This window comes from Motacilla alba, chromosome 6 (genome assembly GCF_015832195.1).
Source record: "Motacilla alba alba isolate MOTALB_02 chromosome 6, Motacilla_alba_V1.0_pri, whole genome shotgun sequence".
Classification (NCBI taxonomy): Eukaryota; Metazoa; Chordata; class Aves; order Passeriformes; family Motacillidae; genus Motacilla; species Motacilla alba.
In genome coordinates, this window is record NC_052021.1 from 1581299 (window position 1) to 1601929 (window position 20631).

The following is a 20631-nucleotide window of genomic DNA, read 5'->3' on the forward strand; positions in this document are numbered from 1 at the left end:
CACTTTTAAAGGAAAGACTTACATTTTGGGACACTACCTCAGCATCTGGCTGGAAAAGAAGTGAACATGACCTGGAGGTTTCAGAATTGCAGAATTCTAAGGCTGGGGTCTGAACTGTTCTTTTGCCCAAATCTGCAGAGGTGACTGTGGTAGTAAAGTGAACATTTGTCATGACAGTTGAACAAGTGGATTAAAATTCAGAGTTCTGAGAGAGGCAGGGGAGGGCTAATAACTGGATTGGAAATTACTAATTTTTAAGCTCCAATCTTTGTGCCAAAGATTTACTTCAATAACTGATGTTTTATCTTCCCAAAGAGAGAAAGCACCTGTCTTTACAGGGAGCTTCTAACTTTATGAACTGATTTAAATTAGTACTGAAGGATGTCACAGGAGAAAGACAGAGAGTTGGCTTTTAAATTAACTTTTATGACTCCACTGGATTTTCACTTTTTATTTCCTGTGCAGTGGTAGTTAAACCACTTCTACCTTATCCTTAAGCTGGATCAATCAAACTATTGTGCCATTTGTGTTCAAGTCTACACTACTCCATACTTGTGGGCTTTGTTCAAAGTGTGTTTTACCACTACTCCACTACATATTTGCCCCCACTTAGGATAATTTCCTCCTGAATTAAGCTGGCACTTTTAGCCAAGAAGTAATGCTGTTCTTCCCCTTCCTTTCAAGCTGTATTTTAGAGGCACCCAAAGCCAGCTTGGCTTCCTTGGAATGACATATTTTCTTCTGCCTTGCCAGTACCTGACACAAAGATCTTTAGTATTTGCATTCTGTTCAAAACCATTTAACAACAAGCAGCCTGCATTAGGACAGAGGACATATTGCAAATGTAGAATGTTTACTGCCATGCATTTTTCCAAACAGCAAAGAAATACTCACAGCTGTTTCTCCTTCTGGGAGAATTCGCTCTGCAGGCTTTCAGATTTATTCACATATTCCTGTTTAAGTTTCTCATCCTCGGCCTCAGCCTCCATTTGAGCCTTCTCTGCTTGCTGCAATCTGGTGTAATTCAAATCAACTTTGGGTAAAACTGAAGCTAGAACTAGGGTGTAGAGGGTGAAGAAGACAAATAAAAGAAAAATGGGGAAATAGAAACATTTCTAAATAAAAACAAAGTTTGGGGGAAACTCACAAACTCAAACGAGAAATCCATACAATGCCTAGAGAACTTAGCTCCTGGGTTTGTATACAGTAAGAGAGCAACCACTCTAAGTAATAATTGTTTTATTTTATGCTCATGAATAACAGGTGCCAAAGCATGATACATATTTTAGAACTGAAGCTTTTCTTTTTCCTTTAGCATACGTTCATGTGTTATTTCTGAAGCTTTTTTCCCCCAAGTAAATTCTGTGAAAGTACTTGGCTTGCACTAATCAATCACCCATTAAGACAGGGCAGAGCACGGTGTTGTGCAAAAGCAGCTCAAAACAGCTGAGGCATAAGGTTGCATACAGAGCACTGCAATCAGACAGCAAAAGACTTGACTAGCCTAACACAACAAAATACACCCTGACAGGTCCCACTACATTTACAGAACTACCTCGACTACATCATAATTAATTTAAATAGTCTGTATTAAAAATAATGCATTCTTACACTGGTGAAAATAGCTCCATACTATAGACAAATCAAAGTTATTAATCAAGAAATGAGGGATTGTTATTTGATTTAATCTTTTCTTTCTGAATTCCAGGTTTGTTCAGCTCTGGCTCCTCTGTGGTGGGTGCCTTGTAACAAAAGCAAATGTACTAAAAGGGGACTTGTGCTATATCATGGCCACACCTGTCTGGAGAATACAGGAGCCTGCAAAATCCCAGTGAATGTCCCCACCTGATGCTCTGTGTTCTGCAAAACTGCCTCAAGGGCGTCTCAGGTAAGTGAGAAACCAGGGAGATGGTTGACTTGTCACCTCCCAGCAGCTCCCTGAGCACAGAGTGACTCCCAGCTCCCAGTGTCAGCTAAAAAGGAGATGTGTCAGCAATACGTCTGCATTTGTGCTTCTGCTGATGAAGTTGCACCAGAGGGACTTTCCAAAAGCTGCTGGTAAACAAGTGAACAAGGCTGGAATTAAACCACCTTATCAAGGGCGCACTACCTCACTCAGCTACCCCAAGGGCCTGAAGAATGCTGCCAGTCACATCTGCAATGGTAGTGCACAGAGGCCAAGCCGTGGGAAGGGGAATACTGGGAAAGGGCAGGTCCCTCCCCAGGGCAGAAGCTGACTGAAGCTACACAAGACACCAACACCAAAAGCACGTTAAAGCCTTCCCTAAATCACAAAATCAGCTGCAGAGCTGTTTCCACAAGCAAGGCAGAAAGGGAGCTCGCTACCCAAAAGCTGCAGCATCATCCCATCATCCCCAGCCCAGCACCAGGGCTGGCCACACTGCTGAGATTCAGGCAGACGCTGAGCTGGCTGCAGCTTGCAGCTGGATCTGGCATGCAGATGACTCTGAGGGAGACACTTGTTTGCATAGATAACACTGAGGTGGGTAAGGCTGCTGTTTCTGCCACGGTCTTCCTGTTGTTCTAGTCAGTGTTTCCGGTTTGGGTTTTCTTTGAAGACAGTTAGAAGATAGTTATTTTTCAGTAGCCAGCTCATGTTAAAGGCTGTTTCTGCTTCCAAATCAAGGAATAAGCCAGTACACAGCCATGCAGTAGAAACCCCTTCTGTATTTCTGCATCCTGTCCCCACTTTTACAAACACATCCCCTTCTGCTCCAAAACTCTAAGATCACTTTCCCAGTCAACATCCACTCCAGCCTTCAGAGCAAACATCAGGGAGTGCATCAAGGGCAGTCAGCAGCCTGAACTCTTCTTCCTGCAGTGCAGGCAAGCAGCAGCTCACAGCAGGAACAGGAGCTGTAAAGGCTGCCTAATGATGGGTGGAGGGAAGGAAAAGGGTTTGGGCACAAGCACAGCTGTTGATCTCAGTGCAGACACAGCCAGGCAGATCCTCAGCTGACAAACAGGTTGGGCAGGTTCAGGACCTGGGGCCTAACTGTAAATCCTCCTCACTGCTCCACCTCCCAGGGCAGCTGTGCTAGGCAGGAGTCACAGCTACAGAATTTGCTGGAGCCCCTCAGGAATCAGGCTCCAAACACAGTTTTGATCCACGAGGATGTTTTACCCCAGGACATCAGGGAGGTGGAACTTTAGCTGCCCAGAGGCTGGCATCCCTTCACTGAGCACACCCTACACAGATGTTGGCACCACCCACTTTTCTTACACGCATCCTTCTGAGAGAGCTCAGCTCCAACTCCTGCCACTCTGCTCAAGAAAACACTGCTAGTTACAACCACAGAACCCAACAAAGAGCGTGCTTTTGGGGTAAATACAGCCTAAAAGTGAAAGGAATAAGCAGGGGACAAGGGAAGTTTTAGCCAGAAGGGCTTCTTTTTAAATCTCTTAGTACCGAAGAACGAGAAAAATCACTAATTAGAAACAAGTGTCATAAAAATGTACAGTCAAAGTAAAGATATCTAACCTCTTAAAATAAAATTTGACAAAGAAGTGATTCAATATCATTAGAAAACTAGCTTACATTTGCTTAATAATAGTGCAGTAATTTACTTTTTTTTTCCCTTTTTCTATTTTTTTTTAGGAGGGGTAAAGTGAGATCGGAGGTGATGTTCTTTCAGAAAACAAAACAGAACCCAGCTACGATCAGTTACAGTGCAGGATTTCTAATACCACTTTCAAGTTTGAACTGGAAAATTCTGAAGTCCTATTTTATCAGCAATTATTTCAACACAAGAGGTCTGGAGGAGCTCTCAGAATGATATATCCTTGACAAGTTTATACTGGTGCTGAGCCTCATTGCTGGCACATTTGACGAATGACATTGCAATAGTCCTAGTTTGAGTTAACAGATCTTTGTCACTTCATGAATGCAGTGGACAAAAATCAGAGACAGATGAAGGCAGCAAAACAGTAAAAACAAAAATTGGGATAAAAGGATAAAAAGAAAAAGAAAAAAGAGGGAAAAAGGATGTCAATAAAAGAATATTCATGTCACTAATTTTTTTAATACATAAGCATGTTTTTCATAATCAGATTTAAATGAAAAAAAAGACATGTCAAACACCAACATGACAGGGCTTATGGATATGTTATATTTTACAATTAGAAAGATCAATGTTGCATATAAGGCCACTAAATTAAAACATGTGAATCACATCTTAGTATTATGCAGTACATGCAGTCTAACCATAATGTAAATCTATATTGTAGAATTTTAGTCTTTCACTTTTCAACCTTTAAGTGTGAAAACTCATTAAGTCATTGAAAATAATGGCACTTCAAAGCAATGGACAACAATTATAACAGCTTCAGCAAACAACCAGTGATCCTTGAAGGCATTAATGTTTATATTAAGCATATGCTTAAGTATAAGCATGATTAATGCTTCAGTTTCTATTGCATTTCATTCAGGGGAGGGGAAAAAAGTAGGCAATAAGGAGTCCGAATTTTGAAACAACTGAAAGAATGACTTTTGATATCAGCATAAAAACCTAGGACCAGAAGAACGATGGTAGAGGAAGAAAACAGAAAGATTAAGTTTGTATTTAAAGTGAGTGTGTTTGTCAAACAGAAAAAAAAAAAAACAGTCCAACAGCAAAGCACTACTGAGAAGTTTCAGGAAGGTTTGGTTTAAATGTTCTAGTTCAATGTTCAATGGCAACTGTGGGAATGCAGTAAGATGTAAGGGAGTGGAGTTGTGGATAAAGAGAAACAAAGATGGGGCTGTACCTTTGTTCTAGTTGTTTCATAGTTGCATTAATTTGATTAGTCTTATCCTCTAATCGACTAATTATTTCATTCTTTTCTTTCATAGCATCTTCAGAAACCTGTGTTACAAAAGAGGTTGAAACTGAAATTGGTATAATTGCACCACTACCTTGTGGGGGCTTTTTTTTCAGTATTTAAAGCAGCACATGGTAAAAATCAAGTTTTGATTCTCTTTAAGGATTGCCTTCCAAAAACCCCTGAGGACAGTATGTAAAATCTTATGCCTAGAAAATGTGTAGTTTTATACTCTGCCAGTGTAGATGCTATTTCATATTTATTAAATGCTCTCCTTTGAGTTCCTTCCTTAGTTAATCACTTTAGAAGTCAAAGTTAAATTCACTGACCAAGTAGCCCATTAGAACCTTACCAGTGAAGAGCAAATAGATTAGTCCAGAAAATCACCAAGATTGTCCTGCAAATCAACCCCCCCCCAGATCCAAAAACACTGGAGAACATTTTCTTATTTTTCTCTCCAGCTCTACTTATATTTCTCATCCTCTGGTCCAGTTTCCTCACATTTGCAGATGGCAAAGTAGAATCCTCTGTCCATTATTCAATTATCTCTCCGCAGCATCCTAATATTTTCCCCCTCAATCTGCCACAGATTTGACTGGTTTCTTGTGCTGGTTTTCATAATTTATTCCCTAAATCAAATTCATGTTTTGCATAAGTAATGCACTGGTATTTGGTAATTTGTCAACTGCATTTGGGGTCCCCGAAATCCGTATTCTCCCAAAAAAGGTATTTCATTGTTAAGAGATTTTCTTAATTTGTTAACAGATCTAAAAATAAGCCCAAAACTGTAATTAGCTTTCTTCCTTTTAACATATTCTTGTCCTCCTTTCCCTACTTTGGAAGGTCAGGGTTTCTCTTCAACTCCTCACTACGTACCTACATTCTTCTGGTTTCTTTATTCAACACAGGCCAAAAAAAAAAGTCCTTGTCACAGTACATTATCACTCTCTCTATTTCACATAGGATATTATTAGGCCATGATCTTATCCTCATGCTCTTTTCTTCCCTAAACTCAGTAAGTGACTGCCTTAAGAACTTCTTTGTATGAAACCATGTTTACATAAGTAATGTTCCAAAATGTCAAGCTGACCCAAGAAGCACAAGGAAACCAAAACTCCAGGGAACAGCAGCATCCAACTGACCGGAATGGTAATAATGCATTTCTCTTTCTGCAATCCTTTCAGCAGTTTAACAGCAGATTGTCACTTTACCTGCAGCTTTTGGTACATTTCCACGTTTATTGCTTTAACTTCATCAAGCTGCTGCCGCAGGCCGATGAGGGTGTCCTGCTTTTCATGGATATCCTTCTCCAGCAGCTTCATGGCAAGCTCTATCTCATGTTTCATGCTAACTTGAACCACTAGCTCATTCTCCATATCCTATAAAACACAACACAATGCAACACAAAGGATTTAAATAATTATGGAATTATTTCTTTCTGGTTTGAAACTCTAACAGAGCTGCAGCACCACCTGTTTTACCACTTCAGAAATTCTGCCCCTCTTTACCTTTGCAAATTATCCATAAATGTGACACTCATATACTAACTTTGGGAGAAGGCAACTCACATTATAAGAATTTACCCTGCCAATGTTGTACAGAGTTGCCCAAGTATTAATTACAAAAATAGAACTGAAGTATTTGTATTTTCACAGGAAAGATTTAGCATAGATAGAGAGCATACAGTATTGGTAAAAGCTTACCTAAAAATTTATCCAAGGAAAATGTGGTTGTTTTTTTACTGTTCTTCAGCAACATTACTACAGAAATATTTCTGCTCTGTGAAAACTCTCTTTTTATTACAGGCAGTTAGAGAAAAGGTTACTGAAGTGAGTGAAAGGCAGCAGCTAAACCCAAGAGAAGTAGGATGTTGACACAGTGAGGGCTGTGCCGAGGGGCAGTGCCAGGAGCACCCACCTGCCGCAGCTGTGCCTCCTCGCGGAGCTGCCTGCGCGCCTCGGTGTACATCTCATCCAAGCCCTGCCTCGAGTGCTTGTACGTCTGCAGCTCTGCCTCCACGTCCACCTTGGCTGCCTGCAAACACACAGAGGTTCTGTCTTCCCTCTTCATAAGCTCTGCAGCTTGACGGCATGAATTCAATGGAGGCACAGAGCTGGTGGTAATTGTGAGTGGGGCTGCGGCCAAGGCTCATCCCCAATGGGTGCAGATGCGAAAAGCAGGCGAGCAGCACAGACAGCAACGAGCCGTGGAGTGCCCGGGTGTGCTGCCCGGCCACCAAAGGGAACAGAGGGCACACAGGGGCAGTGCATGAATGATAAAGGTATAAAAGGTTTGGCTAAAGAAGGGCAGATGCTTGCAGCCTTCTGAAAGTGTATGGTGATGCTCTGTGTGTTGCGTCCGTCTCAACTGCGACAATTCAACGCTTGTGGGGAATATGAAGAAAAACTTACAAGCACATCCTCCAAGCACAGGACAAACATGGAAAGAGCTGTTTCTGCTCTGTGGCCATTGGCTTGACAATGAGAGCTGAGTAAAACCAGCAAAACATCTATACTGCAGTACTGTCCTCCTTTGGTGTCACTTGAATACGCTAGCCATGCCTATGGTTGTAAAACAATCTCATGTCCTAGAATTTTAATTTACTTATGCCACTTAAAAAGCTCCACAGATTTAATAAGCCCTTTCCTTTATAAAAGTTGTTTCAGATTTGGACAAGTTAAACTTACTTGAAGTTGAGATGTACAAACTTTTGAACAAAAATTAAACACGTTATGTTACAATATTAAAAGTGGTAAAACTAACATACCTCTAGATGATGCTGTGTTTTCATTAAAATCAGAGTATTTTCACTCCTTAATTGATGGTTTTCTTCCTGAAGTTTAATTATATTGTTTTTTGCTATTGCTAACTGAAAAGAAACAAATAAAAAAAAACATACTGTGACCACTTTTGAGAGTAGAAACAAAGGAAAAATGTTCTGATTAATGCAAGACCAACACATTACCTGCTCTATTCTCCCTGCCTGCCAAACAGAGGATTAGCTGTTTTTAAAGAAAGCATGAAGCTCCTGGTTTTAATAATGAGTCACTTTCATTACACAGCAGCAGTGTGTTCAGGATACTTCACTGTCTCATGTCTGGTGAAGAACATGCTCTCTTCTCATTGCTCCATTATGACTTAAAGACCCTCAATTCTCTTTCCTCATCCTCATCTTCTGCTTTCCACTTGGCTTCACGTTCATCCACTTCTCATTTTCTTTTTTGGGCCTCTTAGTATGTCATATGGAGCAGCTTACATAAGAAAGCCTCCCCCATATGAACAACAAACATATTTACAGAAGATGACAATTCATAACTGGGCTCTACAGTATACAGCTTAATGTCAGAATTATAAGCCAAAGGATCAAAACAGGTGGACAGTTGGGCTGAAAGCTTATAAAGGAATCAGAATGCTCTGAGAATTAACACTCAGAAAAGATGCTCTCACTCTGTCTGGATACATTACTCCCAGAGTGAGCTAGCTGTGCCTTCAGCAGCTGAATTTAGAGTTTTCAATTTTCCCCTTCATTAACTAAAAAAGGTATGCTCTCTCTTATAAAGCTAAAAATATTGGAAACTAGTCAAGCATCAAAGATAACCAGAAATACAGGCTATAAACACAACTCCAGAAGCAGACAAGTCTGAAAGCTGTGTATAAGCATCCAGTAAACAAGCAAGAAACAATCTTTTGGCTAAAGCTGAGGACTGGAACAGAAATTGCTTGGTGAACTACTTTCTGTCTCTTTGTAGCAACTGGTGTCATCCATTCTAGACTAGTCATCTGCACAAATCAGACTGACAGCTGGCACTGAGAAAGGATTCTCTTCTCATTTTGTCCAAAGTTGGGAATTGCAATGTTCTACAGAATTGATGTACTGATGCTAGAGGCTACCTGGCAAGCTGACTTCAAGTCCCTGCAGCTGCTGCCCCTCTCCTTTAGGCCAAAATAAAGGTATCTGAATATCTATCTTTTACAGAGCTTCCATAGCTTAAAATAACGTAAGTATATTTAGAAAACAGTCTTGCGGAGAAAACAATATGCTACACATTACTAAAATAAAAAAGTACCTCTTCAATCAGTTTAGTGTTTGATTTCTCCAGTGAGTCAACTCTTGCATGTAGACTGCTAACTGTGCTACTGAAAGGGAAAAAGAAACAATGGTATTCAAGATTACATCAAAACTCATTCAACCAAGCTCAAAAGCTTCAATGCAAGGTACAGTAATTAATGGTTAAGAGCTGTGAGGTCTGTTCCATTACTGGAAGTTTTCCTAAATATAAGAAAATTACTCTCCTTTGTTGAACATTTATATGCTGCTTTCCAATTCCCAATGTCACCCTTGTCACTTAAACTCCTGCTTGGCTAGAACTTCCCATGCACTCTCCCTTTGCTTTATCCTCACAACCATATTGCAGACAAAAGATAAATGAGTTCTCTCCTATAGAACAAAACTAGTCTCCAGATTCTCTTCCTCCAAAATGCATTGCTTTTATAAAGTCATTTGCTTCTCTGCATTTTTTGAGATTCGTCCTCAGGCTGTCTCTTTCTTGATGCTTCTTGACTTCATTTAGGAGTCTCGCCAGAGTTTTATTGCCTTTTACTACTCTGTTGCTTTTTATAGCATCAAACTACATCCAGGCCTCTTCCATAACCCGACTGCCTATTTCTGCAGGAAGCACCTTTTTTTGAGGCTGCACTTCACACACAGGGAAACAGAAAACCTATTCTGTAACACCATTTACTTTTTCACATATTTCTCTGTGGTGTCCTCAGAAGTTGCCAGTTCATTTGGGACAGCAGGGCACAGAGATTAATGAATTTTAGGATGTCTAAACACAAACAGCTGAACTGAAATAAAATAGGAGAGTTGCTGAATCACTGATCTGACAGGAAATTCTGTGCATAAACCAGAGCACAAGAACACACCACTGCTCTTAATTGTGATAGCTCCTTTTCTCCTCCTTGACTTTCATTTTGCTCATATTTGATGTGCTCAGCTTTTCTGTGCTGTTGAAGGTTCCTGCTCAGTGACACCATTTCAAAGCAGAATAGCCTTACTCCGACAGGAGGCTTATAGTAACCTGTAAGACTCTGTCCGAAATTTCTCTCATCTGCCTCACGATTTGCGTCATGACAAAGGGCAGAAACTAGGACTGCCGAAAATGTACAGGATCCTGTTTAGGTGGGAGCTTGCCAAGCTCACGAGGCCGGAGCATAGCCTCTGGCCTGCCAAGTTATTGTTCACCAGGTGTGCTTGGAGAAGGGGGCGTTGTGCCCTTTTACCTCACCTGCATCGCTCTGCAACAGTGATCCTGGAATCTTCCCAGGTCCCAATTTGGCTGGACCTCTGAGATGACCTTTTCGTGATCCCCATGGAAAACAAAACCCTTCATACAGCTACCGTGACAGATGGACTGAGATGGGAGAAGCCTTTTCTCCAAGGACTGAGACATGAGACCCTAATACAGAAAAAACTCCTTTTCTTCCCAAAGACTGAGACTGAATAAAAACCCCCGGGTTAGCTCGTGGTTTTGAGATCTCCCCTGACACGAATGTGACAGGTACCCCTCGACTGGACTTCGAAGGACATCGTCTCTATGTTTGGTAGCTGTAACCTCCCTTTCTTTTCTACCCTTTTCCTTATGCTTTCCCTTTTTCCCCAATTCCCTCCAAGGCATTTTTGCTGCGATCCTTCAATAAAGTGCACTGGTTTTGATTATTACTGCAAACCCCCAAGCCGTGCTGGTGCTTTGTACCTTGAGATCAATCTAACAAACCATCACAAACCCTGTTCGTAAGGACAGATCGTGACATAACCAATGATCCAGATTACCAGCATTAAAAATTTAAAAAGATTATTACATTTCAAAAAGGATCTAGATCAGCTGTGCCAGAGATTCTACAGAAGTTCTTTCTGGCTTTGTTGTCTAGTTTGGTTTGTTGGGGTTTTTTAGCTTTTTAGCCCCTCAGACTTCAATTTTGTACAATACTCCTCAGAGAATTTAAATCACTGTTCTTCTATTTGCACAGTAACAAGCACAGTGGTGGACTAGGTTTGTTCCATCCAGCAAAGCAAGAGGAAAATGCTGCTTTCCTGAAAATTATTTCAATGGGAACCTCAACCTACCACATATAAGTAGCTTCTAGCAAGCAGTGAACTTATTCAGTTTCAGTCCTGGACATTAAAACCACAAACTAAAATATTCTGCAAGGCAAAGAAATAAAAATATACGGATTCATCAGAACGCTCAAAACCACTTTTGGCAAACTGTTAAATGGAACACAGTTAGAATCCAGACCAAGTTTTCATTCCTGTGATGTTTTGAATCATGAGAACCTTCACAGCTCTGGCCTGTTGGTTTTATGTTTCTTTGAAGAATAAAGGTTTTGACTGCCCAAAAGCATGAAAACTGACACTGAGCTCTCCAGGAGAGTGTCTTTTCCTACTTCACTAAATCTTCAGTCTAAACATGGAGAATTTGCAGCTTTTTCTCGGAAGTTCTCTCACAAAGCTGCGGTACAAAAGGCATTTACCTGTAAGCCTGGCCTGACACCCATACTTCAAAGTAATACTTACTTCAGTTGCCTGTTTAGTTCCTCAACATAATTCTTTTGGTCCAATATCGCAGCAATCTGTACATTTCTAAAGCAAGCACAAAATAAAATTAACAAAATGATGTACTAAACTATGGACTGAAAATATACACGTTTACCATATGCAAATGTCCATCTCAATCGTGTTTTTAAAAAGAAAGGAAGGAACTTCATCTCATGCTCATGAAGGTAACAACATACATGTATCAATGAGACACAAAAAAATCCAATGCTTTAACTGCAAACAATTTCTCTACATGAAACATAACAGTCTGAGAAGGATAAGGATGTTCATTTACTCTGCCATAACTCTGGTTGTTTGAAACTCTGACTAAATCCCAAGCTGAGGGCTTAAAGGTCTGCAGGTTCCTTTTCACTGCCACCTGGCAAGCCTCCCCTACTTGGAGGCAGGAGGTGATGCTGCTGAGGTTTGCTTCAGACTGCAAATATTCCTCCAGCTAACTAATAACACAGAACAACACACTGGGGGGCACTCTTCTCAGGATCAGAACATTTCATTTTCAGAGAACCTGACTCATTTCTAAAAGAACCCGCCCCAGCCAAGAAATCATCTGTTAACATAGAGAAGAGGAGGTATTTTCTGAGGACATACCTTTCTTTACCCCCAATGTCATCATCACTCTTCAAATACACAGAGAAATCAATCACCCCAACCTAGGGGAGAGCAAAGGTACAGTTTCATATCATACAAATAAGTGCTGCTGATATTTACAGCCTTGTTTTTATGAAATTGATAAAACTCAGTTACAGCATTTTTAAGGTTCATCCAGTTTCAGCCAGAAGCTGAAAAACCTGAAATATAACACTTTAAACAAGATTTTACTAAGTTTAATATTTACTTGGTTCATACGGTGCTCTCCTGTCAGGGTCCTGTTTGTTCTTTCCATGTCTTTTCTAAAAAGTCTCTTCACAAAAAACTTTTTGAAAACATGTTTTTCTGATTAAAGCAAAATACCATCTCTAATAAATAAGGTAAAATGTTCTATCTACAAAAGTTACTTTATTTCAATTCACTACGGCTGCATAAACACATTTCACCACTGAGCAGCATTTTGTCAACATACCAAAACTATGCTCCTGGCTGTGACTTCCATCAAGGTTCAGAAGTTCACCTTTCTGCTCAATAAAACCTGCTGCTTCTGGCTTCTCTGAGAAGGTGCCTTCTTTATACTACTCTTCACAAACCGAATTATTCTGGACATGTTACAAATGTCAAATTGGGACACACTGCAATCAGAATCTCATCTGCCACTACTACCTTCTCAAACTGAGTTTTCTCTCTCATGCAGCAAGAACACCCAGTGATAACAGAGCTGCAGCTAGCAACAGATTTTGTGGTCTATAATACACATATTTAATTCTCAACACTAAGAGCACGTTGATAAGTTTTCTGTAATTACAGGCCTGTAAATGTTATATGTAAATGTTAAATGTAAATCTTCTTTTACACAACATCAGTGCCTGAAACTAACATTACACAGTAACTAGAACAAACAACTGAGGACAAGTTAACCACAGGATTCAAAAGCACACACACACAATTAGCTGTAACTTCTCTTTCCCAGAGGAGCTGTTTTTTCATCAAATATATGAATACAGTAATAATCACTTAAGCTACTATGATTTTTTTCCACAAAGAAGCTGAAAAAACCCAATCAGGGCTGAACACAGTCTACATTTATTTACAAATACCTGCGCATCTGCCTTTAAACAGAATCTGTTAATATTTTCTTGGAAAAGATCAGGGTTAAAAGTCAAAGCCCATTCAAAGCAGGAAGAATTCCACGTCTTGCTTTGCAGAATCAAAGTAGTCAGCCTCTTAAGAGGTCATAAGAGAGTGTTTGTTTCAGGGCCCTGTATCATTCCTATGATGCTCCAGAACAGCAATAAATGAGCCAAGCAGGGTAAACTGATCAAGGAATTATACTTGTCCCACAGAAGAAAAGGATGGCTCACACAAGTCAGAGGGAAAGAACTCTGCCTTGCTACAGCTGCTCCCATTTGAGGACAAAGCACAAAACTTCACCCTTGCACTCTGACCATTATCTCCATTCAAAGGTCTGACCCCGCTGATAGTGAGGTTAAGGCAACAGCCCCACAGACCCAGGAGCTGGACCATCACACCCTGAACAGTCTCAGGCAGGATTTCTAACAAGTCACCGCTCCAAAGTAACAAAATCCACAGAAAAGTACAGAAAGAAAATCCACAAAAAAGTACAGAAGACTCTCATGTACATTCCTTTACCTGCATGGACTTACTTGTGAATCCAGGTCTTCTCCCTTCACACACAGGTTGGCATCGATCACATTCAGCCCCACTAACAGCCCAACAATCACCGCTCCTTCCTCCTCCATCATCAGTGCGTGATACTCATAAAACTCACTGTGTGAAGGAGAAAATTGCATCTTACTGGTATATTCATTCTATATACAGCCAATAAATTAATCAGAAGTGATATACACATCTAGATTTTCTCCTACTGTAGCCTTACTACAGCATCCGTAAAGATGAACAGGCCCTGCCCATACTTCCACCTCATAAATATTTAAAAATTCAAAGTGCACACTTTGTCTCAGAGGCTATTAAAAACAAAGATACTGCCTTAGGCTCCAGATGGCTGGGACACAGTGGGGAGGGTGACAAGATTTACTTTGACAAGAAAAAAGAAAAAGAAAAGAAAGAAAAAGAAAAGAAAGAAAAAGAAAAGAAAGAAAAAGAAAAGAAAGAAAAAGAAAAGAAAGAAAAAGAAAAAGAAAAAGAGAAAAACACCAAACACCAACCCAAGAGAAAAGGCTCTTCCCTACACCTCCTATCAGCCAGTGTTGAAGAGGGTACTGCAACAAATGGATGTTTGGCCACAATGAGTCAGACAACTCTTAAGAAGCACTACAAGCAATGCAAATGAAGAATGGCAAAATAATTACCTTTTTGTGAAAAAAAAAAAAAAAAAGCCTGGAATTTAGTGAATACATGCTTGAAATTCAAGGACCCAAGGAAGAGATTAAATGGATAAAAGAAAAACTTAAAGGGCTGAAATGCTAAAAAGTTTCTTAAAATATTGTCATAGTTTTGCACCAAAACCACTACAACTATAAATACTTTCCTAAGCAAGGGAATATCAGCACTTTCTTCTCCTTGTACTTTTTAAATAAAATTTTAGATTCTATGTTACAAACTGTCTTTTCACTGGAAAAGTCCACAGCTGCTCAACACCAGTGACATCCTGACATACCAGTGTTATCTAGGCACAGTCAGTCTTAAAAATATGTATAGCTTATAAAACTGAAATGAAGAAGCATCCTTCTCCATTGTGCTTGAGTGACTCCATCAGACAGGAGAAGTTATACCAGAAGAGAGCAATGCCAGTGTTAGAACTGTGAAAGCAAAGCTCAAAGCCAGAGCCCTCTTTCCAATGGCAGCTCAGTGGAAACCACACACATGATAGAGATGAAGTCATTTCCTCCCCAGTGCACAGTGGGGAAATGCAGGATTATTTTTTAGGAGACTAAACCTCTGAAAATAAATTGCAAACAAACTCCAGTGAATTGTTTACCTGAGGAGGTCTCTCTGAATGATTAAGCAGCGAAGATAATCAGCCATTTTCTTCTGCATCAGTGCCAACCGCAGCCAGGCCCGGGCACGGCCCAGCGGCGTCCTGAAACAAAGGCCATCGGGCCAAACAGCCCCAAATTACCAACAGATTGATTAAACCATGCTCTTTAACACCTTATCAGTCTACTGGTGGAGCAACTGCTGTTTCTGAAGGAGTATTTTAAACTATTAGTTGAGCATCACCATGTGGAAAGCCATAATGTTTATGCTTTGACTCCAAGCTTCAGGACAACAGAAAGATTGTCAACTACTCAGCTGAGCTTGGGAGCAGGCCCAGGGAAAACAAGAGCATAGACTGCACTACAGCCTGGTAATCTTGAAAGTGCCGTGTTCTGCTGAAGTAAAATGCTTGCAGCAGTTGAGACTCCTTTCTGCAATTTGTTTGTTGAGAGTTGAGGGCAACTGCAAGAAAATGCACCAAAAGCCCACACAAGCCACCATGGCAGCTTCCCTTCCCAATCCTATTCCCTGGCCCTACCCAACCCTTACTCAGTCCTACCTTCAATTGCGCGCAACTTCAGTGCTATCTTGGGAAGACAATGCCAAAAAAGATGAAGACCTATGTAACTGGCAAACACTAATATCCAGAAGATTACACCTGGACCTTTAGAACCTCCTTTTCTAGTGTTTGCATACTTACAAATGGTAAACATATCAATGAAAAAGAAAAACCCCTCACAAGTTGTGTTAGGACAGGAAGAGAGTAACACACCTGGCAAAGGTTATTACTTCCTCTGGCCTGCCACAATAGCAAATAATAATTTACATGCCTATATGCTTTAGATAAGGTCTAAAGCTCTACATTAGAACTCTTGTGCTACCCTGCACCAGTCAGTGCAACCAAGCCCTTTTGGAATTTCATGGAGGGCCAATTAAAAAGCTAAATACAAAAGCAGAGTGCACTGGAATGGGAAGAGAATAAATTTACAACAGAGTAGGACTGTGCAGGCAAGAATCTCAAAAGCTGCCTAATTCTTTCCTCTTTGGTATGTCACCTTGTGGTTTGATACAGCCTTTGCTGACTGCACTCACCAACGTTTGCTGCAGTTCTAGACTGCAGAGCGACTGATACACAACCTGCTCCTTTCTGCATTGTAATCCACCTCCCATTCACCTGTGCTCTCCCCCAACATCAGGTGCCAGCTGTTCAAAGGCTTGATTAATGCCAAATGAAGTCATGAGACACCTGCAGATTCTCAGTCAGGTCCTGCTGCGTTTTAACAATACTACTTACTTAAGGCCAGGCAAATCTCTGACACTTGCTGCTATTTCCTCAGCTTCTGGATATAATTTCTCCACAAGTTCCAGAGGACCCCAGATGGTTTTATTGTAACTTAGAAAGGATTTTCTTACTATGAAAAGAAAATATCAAGTAACCAAATTAATTTAAATTACTGCAGTAGCTTCCTTCATAATATCTGGTGTGTGAAAGGGTTAACTGCTGAGTCCAGAGTTCCACATAACTCTTAACTGAGAGACTGGTCGGCTCACCAGTATCCAAAGCTAACTTCCAAATTACTTTGCTGTGAATATAAAACTGATATGCTAGGAAAAAATAATAATATAAGAAGGATGTCCAGCTAAAAATATACACTACGTACATACATGCAGTTGGTAAACCCTGGACCACTTACAACAAATGCTGCACAAAATGACAAGTTGGTAAATGTGGAAATATATGTGGTGAAGAATTAATAATTACACTATTCATTATAAAAGGTGACCATTTACATTTTTTTTTCAATTCTTTATGCAACATTACACTTTTTTATCTACTTCCAGAAAGAAAGGAAAAAAATGGCACGTTTGGGATGAGAAATATGCAGCTAGACCAATTTGCACACCTTTCAGGCCATGCTTCAGGCAGTGCTCCATGACAACAAAGAACTGCTGCAAAGGTGGGTAGTCAGAATCCAGAGTGCGCCCAAAGCTCAAGGCTGATTCAATGAGTCCTTTGATACTCAGTTTAGCCATGTTTAATAAATTTGCTCTTTCTACAGCTGTAGGGTCCTTTACAGCTAAGACAACAGAGAAAAAAAATGTTATGGTTCAAGTTGTAGGAGTGACACAAAGAAATAAAGCGCTTCACGTCCACCTTGTTAAAAGGAAAACTTACCTTCACCTAATAAACTCAACAGAACAAATTCAGTAGGTGCCATAAACCACCACGCCATAGAGGAGCATCCAATCCAAAGCACATTCTCAGTGTTTTAATGGGTTTAATGGGGAATGTCAGTTTTGGGTTTAATGGGTAATGTCATTCCCAGGCTGGGAATGTCAGTTTTTAGGTACCATGTTGTCCCAGCAGGTCTCAGAAGCAGCCAAGTCACTACAATTAACACAGCACCTCTGCTGCATGGCTGCAACCAGTGCCCCTCCCACGGTATCAAAGCAAGCCTTCCTATTAATTTATGGATTGATTTGGTGTACAGAAGCAGACATCACAGACATCATACTTTTTATATATAATCACTTCCCACTGTAGCTTTAATTGCACAGTGACACAAACACATGCCTTCCTTCTCAGGCTGTTCAGAGTCTCTGCCACTAAACCAGGAGCATTTTCTGGAAAATACTGCACACTGAAAATTCAGTTCCTCACCTAGCTACGAAGTATTTTCTACACAAAAATCTTAAGAATTAAAGGGTTTGCTTTAACATGAAGTTTTTGGTAAACATTACAAAGTGTATACTGTAAAAATACATTTGAGGATTAAATCTCATCAGTAAAAAATCCATAGTTTTTTACAATCATCTTAGTCTGACAGAATGGACAAGGTTCCTCTTCTTAGAAATCCTGCTACTGAGAACAGAGCGCTCAGGAAATTCTTAAGCTTATTTTCCTTTATAATAAAGCAATTCAAACATTCAGGCCAGACCCTATTTTCCCAGAGACAAAACAAGCCTCTGTTTATTCATTACCATCAAAGTAACCTGGAAAGAAACAAAAGAGTTGATGATTTACTGCTTAATTAAATCCAACAAGTGAAGTAAAAACCCGAACTTTTTAAAAGACACTGAGACACAGATGTCAAAATATCTAGAAAGATTTTCGACTGAGAAAAAAAATGTGAGCCTGTTCCTTTGCAAATCTGAATATTGGTATCTGATACAGACTGTATCTGTCTGCAAGTCAGAAAGCACAAAGAACCCAAATCATCATAACAGATGGGCATTTTCTCAGTTCCTCAACAGCAGTGAAATGACTTGTCTCATTTCCTGCAGACTTCAGGTATTTAGGGATTGGATATTAGAAACCCTGAAAACTTCTTTCTAATATTCTGTTTCCCTAGTTGCCTGCTAAATACCCAACTACCCCAAACATAACCTATCTCTGCTTTCTAGGAAAAATAATGACTGAGGTTATGTACCTGCGACAGCCTTAAAATCTGCTTTTATAGTTCCCCAGAACTTCAACAGAAAACCCCGGGAGACATTAGAAACAACAACATAATGAGAGGCAGGGCTCTGGCAAAACTGTCCCCAGTCAGCAGCACAGCTCAGTGCTTTGTCTGCTCCTTCCTTCCTGCTCAGCTGCCGGGGACTGACCAGCTCTACCAGGAGCAGCACCAGCACAGCATCCCCGGGACAGGTGGAGGCTGGCAGCAGCAGCAGCCTTTCTGCTGGCAGAGCACACATCCTGCTCTTTCATTAGCTCTGCTACTGACAGAATTAAATACAAGTGTTAGAGGAGGAAACGCCTTGCTCAGTGCAGACTTCGGGTAGGCAGCTCTCCCTTGCTACACATCCTGTCTATTTCCCCAAAGGCATCATGAAAATTCCTTTGTCAGGTGACCTCATTCTGACTTCTGGAGCTGATTCTTCTCAGACAGACTTCTATGTCTGCCGTCCTTTTAATTACGAGACCTCGCCTGTTCTTTCTGAGACGAAATGCATCTTAGGTCTCTTTTAAAGTGTGATCTACCTGCATGTTTTTCTTCAGCTGCTTCTTAAAAATATAAATGGCGGACAATTTTTTTTAAATTAAAAATCAAGATTTAGAATTCAGCATCGCCTGTGAAATCCTAAATCCCAGCTGCCGCTCGGGTACCGTACGAGGTATTACAGGGAGCAGAACAAGGGGCATTACAGAGAGCAGGACAAGCTCTGCAGGGCTCTGCTCCCCGAAGCAGCAGCAGCAGCAGGTACCACCAGCGCACAGCACGGCCAGCATCACCGGCTCCGAGCGGCGAGCCCGGGCCCGTGAGGCGGCACGGCTCCGCGGCCGGACAGCAGCCGAGCGCAGCGCTCGGGCCGGGGGCTGCGGGCGCCGTCCCTGCGGCAGCGCCGGCCTCTCCCCGGCCGCGGCCCTCCCGCACCCGGGCCCCGCCCGCCCCGCGGGCCCCGCACCGCCCCGCTGCCCGCCGGGGCCGCTCCCTGCCCGCAGCCCCTCGGCCCGAGCCTCGGCCCCGCGGCCCCCGCCCAGCCCGCCCCGCTCCCGGCGCCGCAGCCGCGCTCACCCATGGCTGGAGAGGAGGAGCCGCCGCCGCGGCCGCTCCCTCAGGGCCCGCGGCTCCTCCCGCCCTCAGCCCGCGCCGCGCGGCGCCCCCGGCGGCGGGAGGACCCGCCCCTATCGCGACAGCCCCGCCGCCCGGGCCCCGCCCCTATCCCGATAGCCCTGCCCCCGCCCCTATCGCGACAGCCCCGCCGCCCGGGCACCGCCCCCGCCCCTATCCCGATAGCCCTGCCCCCGCCCCTATCGCGACAGCCCCGCCGCCCGGGCCCCGCCCCTATCCCGATAGCCCTGCCCCCGCCCCTATCGCGACAGCCCCGCCGCCCGGGCACCGCCCCTGCCCCTATCCCGATAGCCCTGCCCCCGCCCCTATCGCGACAGCCCCGCCGCCCGGGCACCGCCCCTGCCCCTATCCCGATAGCCCTGCCCCCGCCCCTATCGCGACAGCCCCCGCCCGGGCACCGCCCCCGCCCCTATCCCGATAGCCCTGCCCCCGCCCCTATCGCGACAGCCCCGCCGCCCGGGCACCGCCCCCGCCCCTATCCCGATAGCCCTGCCCCCGCCCCTATCGCGACAGCCCCGCCGCCCGGGCACCGCCCCCGCCCCTATCGCCCTGTCGCGATATCCCCCGCCCCCAGCTGCCCACCCGCAGGGAGCTGCCACAGAGCAGCATCAGGCACAGGGATGGGGAAGAGCACCAGGGCAGCCTTGGGCACAGGAAGCCTCGGGCAGGAGCTAAGCAGAACCAGGCAGCACGAACTTCAGGCTGCTCTACCCTTCTGTTGTGACATGAAGCTTCAATCCCTGGCATTTATTCCAGATAAAAATGCTGTAGCATTGGATAGCATATATGAGAATAAATAATATTATTCTAGAAAAATATGTGAGTTTGGTACTTTCAAAGGTAATGTGCTGGGGAATCAAAACGGGTATTTAAAAAAAAAAAACATGTACGTTTTTAGGGTTTAATTTTAAAAAGCCCAGGAATGTGAATCTGGCTAGAAAAGAACTAAAACTCACTGAGCTGTTTATCACCAAGCACATTTGTCGTAGCCAGATGGGATCTCAGCTGATGCTTACTGCACTACAGTAAGCACTACAATATGCTTTGCTTAATAATTATTCTTTC

General features: G+C 42.5%; 1 protein-coding gene across 5 annotated transcripts in view; it reads right to left on the reverse strand.

Moving 5' to 3' along the window:
• Positions 1 to 19579, reverse strand: part of RUFY2 (RUN and FYVE domain containing 2) — a 28412-nt gene extending 8833 nt beyond the window's left edge. Inside the window, exons 1-13 of one of the 5 annotated variants that reach the window (XR_005257300.1) lie at positions 17166 to 19374; positions 16894 to 17067; positions 16284 to 16401; positions 14991 to 15092; positions 13696 to 13819; positions 12029 to 12090; positions 11399 to 11464; positions 8889 to 8958; positions 7589 to 7690; positions 6739 to 6855; positions 6033 to 6200; positions 4768 to 4865; positions 895 to 1014 (exon numbers count right to left, since the gene is read on the reverse strand). Coding sequence is in view for 4 of the 5 variants with exons in the window: in XM_038139948.1 (XP_037995876.1) it covers positions 895 to 1014; positions 4768 to 4865; positions 6033 to 6200; positions 6739 to 6855; positions 7589 to 7690; positions 8889 to 8958; positions 11399 to 11464; positions 12029 to 12090; positions 13696 to 13819; positions 14991 to 15092; positions 16284 to 16401; positions 16894 to 17067; positions 17166 to 17223 (1379 nt within the window). In the remaining variant the exon portion in view is untranslated. Of the gene's footprint in view, positions 1 to 894; positions 1015 to 2373; positions 3898 to 4767; positions 4866 to 6032; positions 6201 to 6738; positions 6856 to 7588; positions 7691 to 8888; positions 8959 to 11398; positions 11465 to 12028; positions 12091 to 13695; positions 13820 to 14990; positions 15093 to 16283; positions 16402 to 16893; positions 17068 to 17165; positions 19377 to 19509 lie in introns of those variants that run through there. The other 4 variants (XM_038139950.1, XM_038139949.1, XM_038139948.1 and 1 more) reach the window with 4 other exon arrangements.
• Between the last annotated feature and the right edge of the window lie 1052 nt (positions 19580 to 20631).